The sequence below is a fragment of the Meleagris gallopavo genome, chromosome 29, assembly GCF_905368555.1.
Source record: "Meleagris gallopavo chromosome 29, MGAL_WU_HG_1.1, whole genome shotgun sequence".
NCBI classification, from domain to species: Eukaryota; Metazoa; Chordata; class Aves; order Galliformes; family Phasianidae; genus Meleagris; species Meleagris gallopavo.
In genome coordinates, this window is record NC_139432.1 from 812,645 (window position 1) to 824,661 (window position 12,017).

General features: G+C 43.5%; 1 protein-coding gene across 4 annotated transcripts in view; it reads right to left on the bottom strand.

Moving 5' to 3' along the window:
* Positions 1 to 221: 221 nt before the first annotated feature.
* The window catches only part of NSF (N-ethylmaleimide sensitive factor, vesicle fusing ATPase), a 55,719-nt gene continuing 43,923 nt past the window's right edge, over positions 222 to 12,017 (bottom strand). For 3 of the 4 annotated variants that reach the window (XM_085210992.1, XM_085210991.1, XM_085210993.1), the window contains 4 exons: positions 8,230 to 8,364; positions 7,591 to 7,704; positions 2,220 to 2,275; positions 222 to 1,701 (listed from right to left, as the gene is read on the bottom strand). In XM_085210992.1, the coding sequence (XP_085067118.1) occupies positions 1,689 to 1,701; positions 2,220 to 2,275; positions 7,591 to 7,704; positions 8,230 to 8,364 (318 nt within the window). In that variant the 3' untranslated portion in view covers positions 222 to 1,688. Of the gene's footprint in view, positions 1,704 to 2,219; positions 2,276 to 7,590; positions 7,705 to 8,229; positions 8,365 to 12,017 lie in introns of all 4 variants that reach the window. The other variant, XM_010724433.4, reaches the window with a different exon arrangement.

The window sequence follows — 12,017 nt, forward strand, 5'->3', positions numbered from 1 at the left end:
TTTCCTGTCTTAGAATCTTAGAACATTAAGGTGGGAAAAGGCCACTGAGACCAAGTTCAACCGCCGACCTGTTACCACCACGCCCACTAAACGTGTCCCTAAATAGACTGACCCCACCTTGCTACAAACAGCCTTTTTCCTTTACACAGGGGAGACAAGCAAGTCACCTTCAAGCACCCCAGACAGACAGCTCTGTTTGACTAACACCAAAGACACAGATGTCTCCCAGTTGTGCTTTTTTATTGAATCCATTGATGTGCAACTGAACAAGATATTTATTCGTCAATATAGCTCTGGACATAGACACAATAAGGTTTACATCATTTACTCTGAAATAAGTTAACGAGTGCTGCTGTCACAAGGACTAGCAGAGGAAAGAAAGGAACAAACAAAGTCACAAGATCATACACAAAATGGGAGGGAATAATAACCACTGGGACTGTCATCACAATACAACAGCACTGCCAAAGGAAAAGAAACGAGAGCGGAGTGACTGAAACACTCCGATTGCCCTAAATATGCAATAAGGACTGCAGGCCCTTCACCTTCGGGCCTGAAAATACGCAAAGCACCCTCCTTCCCTGGGAACACCTCGCTGGATACAAGCTGCTAGCCCTTAACAGCATGTCCTGTCAAGTCAAGGAAGCTACACTGACTAACACCTCATAAATGGCTTTGATTCCGTGCCCCACCAAATTGAGGTATGTTCCATGAACCTTATTAAACATGTGGAGCCAAGGAACCGGAGGGGAGTATCCTCCTGCAGTCATCCTGACAGCACCTCACTGATGCAAAACGACCATTGGGGAAAGCCCACAAAGCACAGTTCGATACATCCCTCAGCTGGAGTGCAACGCATGGCAGTGCACACCTCGTGCATCCACGGAGCTTGGCTTCATCTCCAAGGAGGAATTTCATCCTTTGGTAATGCGGCAGAAAAATGGGATGCAGTGAGGCCAACTAATGCCAAAACCGTCTTACACAGCTACTAACACGGAGCTTTCAGGCTGGAATCAGCACCACTAAGCCTGTCTGTGAATTAAGAACAAGTTTCAAATACTGGATTCGGAAGTTTTTTCCTCTGTTCTGATCAACGAACTTCCCTGCCTTCTTCCAGTCCTTATTATCATTAGCCAGAAAACACCTGGGCATAAGGGAAAATGGGTATCTGCATTTTGGGAATTCTGGAGTTTCATTACTGTGGTCACTGACTCTGGGTTAGCAGCCCTGCTCAGTGTTCAGTGAGGCACAGGGTGACACAACCGAACAAGAAAGCATTCATCAAATCAGAACACAGAGGAGTACTTTAATAAGCCTTCACCACAGGATTTACTAGAAGTCACATTTTCTTTCCTATTGTAGTAACTGGATGCTGGACATAAGTGAGCGTTAGCTTCAAAACTTACAGAACATTTCCCCCATGCTGAAATCAAATGAGAATGCAGCCTCGCCTGCACAGAGACAGAAGCACAGTGTTCTAGAAGACACTTCCACATGATATCTGTATATTAAAGACAAAGAATAAAGATACTGTATTGCACTAAACATGCAAATTCCACGTTGGGTTCTTGGAAAAAGGGGAGCGTTTCACTTTGTCCAGTGTGCTGAACACAGAAGAGTAAAGATCCCAGTGTATATTCTCCAGGTTGGTCACTTTTCCAGCTGCTGATCTTGCACTTGGTCCATCTTCAGCCTAGGGAACTCTTGGAAAAGAAACCAAATCCATCAGAAAGCATGCACAGGTATGAAGGCATCCAGCACTCACAGGGACCCACACAAAGGCAGGCAGGACAAGCACTGCTGTGGGCCTCCCCAGCTGTCCTACGTGCATACATTAGAAAGTCATTTTCTTGCAGATGCCACTGTGCTCAACTATTCCCTGTGATACCTACAGGGAAAGGGCAGGGCATCCTCCTCTCAGACAGGAAAAAAAATAAGAAATCAAAGTTCCACTTTTTAGATAAATAAATGGATTTCAGCTCTAGCAGACTCACTTTTCATTTAACTTCAGTTGTGGTTCAACATCTGAGAACTCAGGCATGAAGGTTCTCAAAGTCTTCAGAACCTCCCCCCCCCATATCCTGCATGGAAAACTGATCTGAAAACCCCTGTGTACTGGAGGGGTCAACAGTGACACCAAATACACCCTCATGCAGGTTCCCCTTATTTCTGACCAGAGAACAGAATTTTAACCAATGCTTTAAAATAAGAGCACTTACGTTCCTTCTTCTCTCAGAAGAGCCAAGAATTTTTTCACCCGATACTCAGGATCCATCTAAACACAAACAAAACAGATCTTCTTTAGTACATGATGCAGCCCCCCAGGTAGCACAAAAGGAAAATAATGCCACAAAGGCCACTGGAAGTTTGGTTCTCAGAGTATCTCTGTTGTGCTAGAACAAGGCATTTGGTCCAGAAGCTCCACGTTCTGTTTCCACTTGTATTTTCTGTCTGTATCTTCAGCAACCCACTGTATCTTTAACACACTGCTGACAATGCAGTGGTTTCATCCTGAAAGCAGTTAATGGCACTATGAAGTTGACTAGTAGCATTCCAGTCCTTCTATCCACTTGGTGACAAACAAGCAGGTGGCTCTGCTAGAAAGTAAAACTGGGACTTATCCCAAGGTGAATAAATCCTAAAACAACAGCAGTGTTACCTGTGATGCAGGCAGGAAAGAAACAGCTAGTGAGAACTTGTGCTGAGGAAAGCTAAAACTGTGCAACCTCCTATCTTGTTAAAATATCTCAGAAAGGTCAGCATCTCAATACCAACTGCTGAATTATTATTATGCATCACTGACAAAAAGATGATTTGAAGGAACTCAGTAAGGATCAATGAGCTACGACGACGGGTTCTTAACGTGCAATGGAATGTTGGTACTGTTCAGGGTTCTGTAGGAAATGAGAGGCAACATTAGTACCTGGAGCAGCATCTGAAACGTGTAATACACACTGGAGAGAGTTTAAAGGGCCACAAGGATGACTTGAGCACCTGTCATACAAGGAGAAGCCATGGGAGCTAGGAGAAAGGAAGACCCAGCACTGGGATCCTGAAGGTGAACTCTTTCAACTTGTATAAAAACAAGTAGTGAGGGAGTAAAGAAGAAAAGAGCGGTGCCCATTGACAGGACAAGAGGTCAGAGGGACAAACTGAAATACAGGAAATTACATGTAAATGTAAGAGAAAGTTTTTGTCTTTTAGGGTGATCCAATACTGTTACCTACAGCCCATAGAGGCTATGAAGACCGATCCTTGGAGATATTCAAAACCCAAATGGACTTGAGATAAAGGACAAAATACATCTGATCTTTGACCATGAGTAGCAAAGTGCAACTGAGAGGGATCCCTGATCTTGCCAGGTAAAACCTACAACATTATTGTAGATATTGGCTGTAAAGATGTCTGCTTCTGAAAGGACTTCAGAGAAGTAACTCAAGAGCAGCACACCATGACCTCAGACTTGACTTCTCATGTATGATCCAAACTCACAGATGGATTATCCACGAGAAAACTAAAACAGATGGAGAAATGAACAGCTAGGAAGCAGACAATGCTAGCAATACTTCAAAATAATAATAATAAATAATAATAATACAACTTTGCATTCGTATTGGAGCCAGAAGGGCCTGTTTCCCGTAAAACACTGTCACAGAAGATGGTGAGATGTTTGTTATCATCAATACATACAATCTCTGACGGTCTAAATTCAGTGTTGAATCTTTGATCTGGATAGCTGTATTAGGTGGTATCTTGAAGTCCTTTCCAAGCAGAATGATTCTGAGATTGGAAGATTTTCAGTACTCTGCAAATAAGGCCAACCAGAGAACTGCAGTTTTGACAGCAACTCTGATCTACTCAGACACCTGCACTCCACAGAGAAGCCCTGCTGAGGGCCAAAGGCAACATCCATACAACCATCACCAATGTTTACACTGCTAGGCACGCCAATTCCCAACAGTCAAATGCACAAAAACGGAGTGTAGAGCCAAGAAGCCAAAAAAATCACCTGTTTACCAAGTGAAGCAAGAATCTTTCACATCTCCAATTAACCCAAGGAGCCATGAACATTGGGATGGTGCAAGACATGGCTTCTGAGCACCAACAAAAAGTGGACAGCTGGAAGAAAACACCTCAAACAGAACAGTGCAAGGGCCTGGCTCTTTCCAAAACTACTTACCTCAACGACTTGCAGAGGGCATTATCTGCCTGCCAAGAGTATTATGTACCTGCAAAGACCGTGGTGCAATCGCAGGGTAGCAGAGAAAAGTCAGACAAACACTCAAAACTCATCACAACCTCAATATGACAACAAAGGAGCAGTGAATCTCTTCTTTACCAGAAAATGGGTACTGAGGCAATCAGCTGACATTCACACTTGCCAATGCCAGTGTTCCATTTCTAAATCAAAGACGCCGGCCCTTCCCAATTCGTTTTGCTTAGACACAAGAAAGTGGCACTGGTAAAACTGTCCATCATCCATACTGACACAGCTTCTACAGAGTTTTTTGGGAGGAACAACACCCACCTGCAATTTCTTAGCCCAAAGATTAAAGCAAATAGCTTATTCACAGAATGTAGGTGAAAAAGGAGAAGGCTGATCTGTTCTGAAAGAAGAGTGCAAAGGAGAAGCAGATTCAGGACTCTTGAGTAAAACTTCAGGCACTCTGTTGAAGGAGAAATGCTTCTACCAAACTAGGTGGGAGATTTTCTAAGAGAACAGACACGAGACCAATTCTGTACACAGTTCCCACCACTAGGAAGAAACTGGCTGCCTCTCTCTACATAAGGCAGTACCAGCCCCAAGACAAGCTTGGGAGTCCTTAGGAGAAAAAGGAACTTCAGTCCAGAGAAGAGAGAATCCAGCAAGACGTGCATGTCCTTGGATACTCCTGTAAACCTATCATAAAACCTAAACTCTGGGTGTACTACTTAGGATAAGATAATATACACAGTATTTTAAGACAGCTCTTAAAATAAATTCCCTAGTATGTTAAAATAATCAAAGCTGTTTGTCTGCAATGTAAGTTTTATTTACGCTAAACAGAAGTTACCAAATCAGGAAATAGTGGAGGTTCAAAAAAGGGCTTTCTGGAAAGCTGCCTGGCTCTGTCGGGTTCCTACTGAGAGAAGGAGCAAGAGCTGACAATTAAATCCAAGAGCAACAAGATAGGCAGGGAAAATAAGCAGCAGGAACCAGTCCCCTGCAAGAGGAAAAGGTGGCTCACGTATCCAGGATGGGGTTGCAGTGTCGGGCCAAGGTGAATCACAGAATCGTTTGAGTTGGAAAGAGCCCTTAAATGTCATCTGGTCCAACTTCCCTGCAAGGAACAGACATCCAGTGCTCCATCAGGTGCTCGAGATCCGTCCAGATCTACCCTGGGTGTGAGGGTTGTACCTGACAGCACTATGAGGTGGTCCATCTGCTGCAGCCAAGAACACTGCAAAACTAACTGGCATAGCATGAGTGGATCCACTCATCAAGTGCTTCTTGTAACAAGAGCTCAGCATCATGCCAGGACTCACAGTATAAACAAGATGACCAAAGTATAAGACGCTGAATGAGAACAGTTCAACATTAAAGGGCAGCAATAGCAATAAACATAGCTTGAGGGAAATCAGACTGCCAAAAAGTGTGGGTTTACAAGGTTTGTACACATGGTGACAAAGCAAGCCAAAGCATCAAAGCAATGTGGTGTTCATGATACTCCATGAAAGGATTCTAACACTGAAAGAAGTTGAGCAAGTCTTAAATTGAAAACAAACTAAAATCATTTAAACCCTAAACAGGGTAAAAATAGCTACAAAAAGAACATGTTGGGTTTACTCATCCAGTAAAACAAAACACAGACTGAGGGACTGCAGAGAAGGAAGTTGGGTGCATGGTTTTCTTGCAGAGAGTTCATTCACCATGGGATCTAATCACCTGCATTTTGGGAAACATTGTTCATCACTTGGAATTTTTAAGAATTTCATATTTCTGATTGAAGCTTTTTTAAAAAGCTCTGTTCTACCTTGGTGGAAAACAAAAAGGATCAGAATATCTCATTTGATATAATCCCACTCTCCTGTAAAGCAAGTCAAATTAGATACTGCAGCAAATATTCTTCTCTTTAATGACAGCCTGCGTTGCTTTGCTCTATTTATAGCAATTCTGTAGATGGAACCATGCAAACAGCTCTGATATTTTGCAATAGAACATCCTTGCGTTTAGCTTCCACATGTTATTACATTCAGTTTGGGTGAAGACTGTAAGTCACGTTGCTACCAGCCATCTACGTGCAGTAACACAGGCAGTTCATCAGACATCCATGCTGATGCTCAGAGTCACTTGTTAGGAATGGCACAAACAGGGTCACAGTTCTGCCGAACTTAAGAAATGCACGATTCCACTTTGCAGAGCATACAGCAGCATGAAAACCCCCCTATCACACTATCATAGGTGTGCACCATGGTGCCATGCCATGGATAAGTCTGGGTGAGCAGCACTTTCACCCATAATTTACACAGCTGTAGCCCTCAGTTTTGACAAGAACCAACACTTCAGGTCAGAGCAGCAACAGAAAACATCCTGCATCAGAAGAAGGAACCCATTGTCGAGGTGAACTGAAATGGGCTGCAGCAGAGTCCCCGAAGGCCTGCACCCCTTAAATACATTTAATACATGTGAGCAATGACTTACCGACTTGCCTGTAGGTATGGAATTAAAAGCCAAGGAAGAAGAAGAAAAAGTAATCTAGATAAATGACTTTATTCCCCGAGGTGACATCCAGTCAGAGCATATCCTCAGTGCTGTGCAAGTTTTAACAGAATTGTGAATAGTGAACAGAGGGATACATGACTTATATGCTGCTGAACTACATGCCTCTTAGCTTATGCTCAGCCTCTCCTAGGAAGATCTAAGGACAGTTCACTCAGCTGCACTAAATCCATTTGATGTGAAAGGAGAGCGTGTTGGGAGGGGGGAGGACTCAGAAGGGCGCTGAAATGTCAGTGCAGAGGATTAGGGCTGCACGCTACACCCTCTCATTTTCAGCATGCACACACTGTCGAGCAGCAGCTTGATGGCTGCTTGCAGGCATGGGTGATGGGTGCGGGGGAGGGTTAAGAACTGCATATTTCTGCCCTCTGCAATTATTTTCTTTAAAGTGCTGAAAGTGGAAAATAAAGAGGAGAGCAGCTGAACGGCCTGACAGATTTATCTTCTTCAGGGAAGGAGCACATACACCTGCACAGGCACCTTTTCTTTTTAAAAAAGTAATAAAAATCCTAAGCGATTGCTATCTGCAATCTTAACATGCTGACTGTAAAGAAGAAATTCCATGAAAAGTGAGTTAATCCAATCCCTCCCGTTGCCAGACGCTTGTCTCTGAAGTGCAGCTCTAAACAGCCCATGGGCACTGTGGTTTTAAAGATCTCTCCCCAGACCAAGACCTGGCGATTCCTTTGTTCGGAGAATTTCTTCTCACTGAAGCTCTTTTCTCAATTAAACCTATTCAAAGACTCTCAAAGTAGGAGTCTGCAGACAACTGGGAACCTCTGAGACTGCTATATTTACTCCAGTCCTGCCTGGATCAGAAAAATTCTTACTTGTAGTGACATTTCTATCAGCATCAGCAGCTTCTTGATACCGATCCAAACAGATTTCCCTTTGACGTTCTGTGCAATGGTGCTGCGTTCCTTATCTTTAAAGTTACCCAGGAGCTGGAAAAGAAAGAAAGAAATCAGAACACCTCCAGTAGGGACAACGTTACTTAACACAGGGCAAAGTGAATGAGAAGCCAGAATGCATTTTCTAGCTTAGAAGCACAATTTGTTGCAATATATCCAGACAAGGCAAAAGATCCTTCAGTATTCTCTAGGATTTCCATCACGGCATAGACAGGAAGCCATGCAGAGCACAAATGTGAGAAGAATCTGTAATTTCTTTGGCACCAAAACCCCTTCATTTGACGTTATTCCAATCAATGAAAGCTTGGCATCCTCCACTTTAAGTACCCCAACTATATTCATTTTCCAAGGGTATGAAAAGTGGGATCTTTCAATCCACCACACGAACTTCTTTCCTAAATCTACTGTTCTCTCATTTTTTATTAACTTACAAATGAACAAGTAATTCAGACAAGTTGTAGTTAAGTTGGACAACGTTCCAAAATGCAGACCTACTGCATAATCATTCATTTCCAGCAAATTTTAAGGCTATTTGTCATCCTTTAATTTTTTTGTCACCTCCAAAGCTTCCATCAGCTGTTCCCCTGTTGCAATGTTGGGTACATGGATCGTGGTGCTGAAAGCATTCAGCATTTCCATTTCCTGCAGGACATCTTTGCGACTGGTGGTTCCAATGATCAGGAGCTTGCGACCCTGTCCACACAACAGAGCAAGTGTCAAGAAAGGAGAAACAAGAGAGGAAGCATCCTGGGAATGCTTCAGCTAACCACAAATGAGAAACAGAAAACGGACGTGTAAAAACACTAAAAAACAGCAAGATCACACCTCTCAGCAAGTGAAGTTGTCAGCATCAATCACGCATATCTAGGATCACGTTCCAGAAGTCCAGCAGCAGGGTTTACAGAGTTAAGGACGAACGAAAAACATCAACTGCCAACGAAAATCAACCTCTGCTGGACCATCTTACAAATGCCACTGGAACACTGTTTGAATTTTACTATGCAGGTTCAGACACTTGACTGACGTTGGCTGATGGAAAGAACTGCTGATCAGCTGATGAGTCCAACAGTTCTTTCCATCAGCCGTGACCTGTCCCTTTTCCAATTCAGCACACACAGAGCCCTTGGGCCAGGAAGAAACCTGGCTGGCCAAGCACCCTTCTCTCTGTGCTGCCCAGTAGTTCAGCCAGTGCTTACAGACAAAGAATGTGAAGTGAGTTCTCCAGGGACACCAAAACTCTCATCTGATTGTGAGCCACAGAAGCTTGACAACAAATGCTATGGAGTGCTCCAGCATTTGCTCTGGAGTTTCCACCCAAGGACACGTCATGTTTTTGGTAGCAGATAAGAACAGGGAATAACAACCTGCAAACTAACTTCTTGAATGATGCAACCTGAGCAACTTCCACACGGACAAAGAGCGTGCTTGGTTATAATAAAAATGGAATCTATTTTGAGGGCTCATTAGAGCCTGAAAGATCTCACCAGGAAAAGATATAAACACTACAGAAATATAATTAGGTAAGTTTCACCGACTCCAACTTCAGGTGTCCACATGTGACCTCATTATCAGTTCTTCCTTCTCTGCTAACGAAGCCCAGATGACACTTACCTCCACCCAAAGCTACCTCTACTCTGAACTCCCACAGCAACCCATTTTCTAGCTCAGCTGTAGAAAACCAAACTGCTGACAGCCACATTTATTCAGATGAATCCCAAACTTGCTGTAAATCAGGTCAGCAGACAATTACTACACACACAAGAATGACTCTGAGTGACTTATGACCACTTAGGAAAGCCACTGGAATCACTCATTGTGGCCAGTTCTGTGAAAACATTAGCCCAGTGCTAAGCATTACTCAAAATACAAACACTGGGAATGGGAGAAAAGGAAAACAGAAATAATTATTCTACTGCGTGAAATTAGAGAGCTTTCATGCTCTTACTTTATGGACACTTGCCATTTCAAGTACTTATGTCAAATACAGCACTGAGCTGGAGAAGTCAGAGGAAAGCAATGAAGATGCACAGAAATATGAGATAACTTCCCTAAAAGACTCCTGATAAATGACAGGGCCAAGAAGGGTAACAGAGAGGTCCATAAAATCACACAGACTGCAGAGGAGGAGATGAGGGTGCAAACTGCTGATTCTCGTAACAAAAATCACACCATAACAAAAGGCACTATGTGGCATCGAAGGTCAGGCTCTGAGCACCTGACCAAGCTGTAGGTGTCCCTGTCCAATGCAGGATGGCCTTCAGAGGTCCCTTCCAACTTAAACAATTCTATGCTGACCCATCGCTGACTCTATGTTGACTTTATGTTGACTTTATGTTGACTTTATGTTGACTGCGTTATCCACACTGAACCACTGAATGGTAGAAAACTTATCAGAACAGATGGCTTCTCTGCAAAATAGTGCTTAAAAGTTTTTAACTGCTCCACCCAAAGCATTCTGTTTTCCTTGCTCTCTTCAAAAGCTTTCTTCAACTTGCTACCTCTGAACTTCAACCACAGGAGAAGGTTACTATAAAACAAGTGCCATCTCTGCTGTACCAATTACTAACACAAAAACAGTCCCCTGTACTTTTCAAGGTTTCAGGCAACTTGCACAGCAAACAACTGCAAAACCTACAAGTCAGAAATGTTCTGCCCCAGGCACTACCACAGAAGCACACAAAGCCATGAAGTCAAACTGAAAAGGCTGACTTCATCCCATTGCCCTGCGGTGACATCACACCACAAGGTATCACTGGACTTCTTCTTGATGTTAAGATGTACTGCTGAAGTGTCCCTGATTCCAGATATCTTAAGTGTTTTGATCCTTAATTTCTACAATAGCCACTGCAAAGGCTACAGAAGATCAGGACGGAAGTGAACTTCCAAAAATCAGGCATAACCAGAGTAACACCAAGTAAGAAGGAACTTGGCTTTCCAACAGCTTGAGATCATTTGATTTCAGACATTATCGGGGCAGTTTTAGGAACAGGTCCTCCATCAACACAGATGAGATGCAGGCAGTCACCTAAGTCTGGCTTCCTCCTGCCCATTTTCAGGTAATGAAAGTGCCCAGCCAGGATCCCAAGGCCCATCCATCAGGAAATCCTCAGTGAGGGACACAATTTGCCCCACTGCCTTTTAGAAGTGGGATAACCCCAGACCCTCTCTCTGTTACGCTGAATTTATATGAATAAAGGACATAATTAGACAGCTGTGGGATTCCAAGTTCATAAATTGGAGTCATTTTAAGTGATGGCATTTTCAAGCAATCTGAGATTGATTCTCTCAACTTCATTTTCGCTTCCTAGCGGGCAGCAGATGATTGCACTGATGACCAAACTAGATCATACAAGAATGTAATAGACTGCTACAAGCAAACGAAGTCTCAACATGTCAGCAGAGTCTCAAATTACCTAATTTCAGTGCATTTCACCAGCCCCGGGCAAGAGGAGCTCAAAGCACAAGTGTCAGTGGGTACTGAAGTGCCTCTGTTGGATACCCGTTAGCTGATCACTTCGCTTTGACCCCTTCTTTATTTTTAAGTTTTGAGATATCAACAATTCTTCCCACGTAACGGGAGAAAATGCAGTTCCCCAGGTTTACAGGTGTAAATGTAAGACCTCCATTGACTCACACTGCTTCCAATTCGCACTGTGCGATGCGGAATCAGGAATGCATATGGGATTATATCAAACAAGGAGATTACTCTCCCCTTTTCTCCGTCAACTTTCATAAATGTGCAAAAACGCAGAGGAGAGGAAAGGGGCTGGGGGCCTCTGGGAGCAGTGGAAGGGCATCCATAGGAATGTTCAAGAGCATCTCACTAAGCCCGACATCTCATAACACTGCACAAATTGTATGTCCAGCTTAGCGCGGGGATGCTGCAATGGTCTTTCACCCTTTGAGCCGATTGTTAGCTTTTCACAGGAACCAGCAGGGAAGCACATGTGAAACCTCTGTGGGGCTGGTGAGCGTCTCCATGCCTTGTGTGACTCTGCATGTCGATGAAGCAGCTTCGGCTTTCGGAGCTGCTGCTGCTTAGTTCTCAGAGAAGTCCTTTTCTCCCGCTCGGCTCCCCGCTGCGACAGTCCTTTTCAGGCTTTCTATCCCCCCCAGCCTCTTCTCCTGCACTCAATTGAAAGAAAGACCCAAGAGAACATGGTTTATTTTCTTCTCTTAGTCCATTTTAGAAAAGCTTTTTAATTGGTTTAAAAAAAAAGATGCTAAACAAAATGCAGTGTTTTTGGGCTGGTAACAGATACCACTATTTAAGCACTGCTCAGAGGAACTCTCAGTCATGAATTTAAAGCACACCCAGAAACGTTTCTCATTTCTGTAAAGCCTAA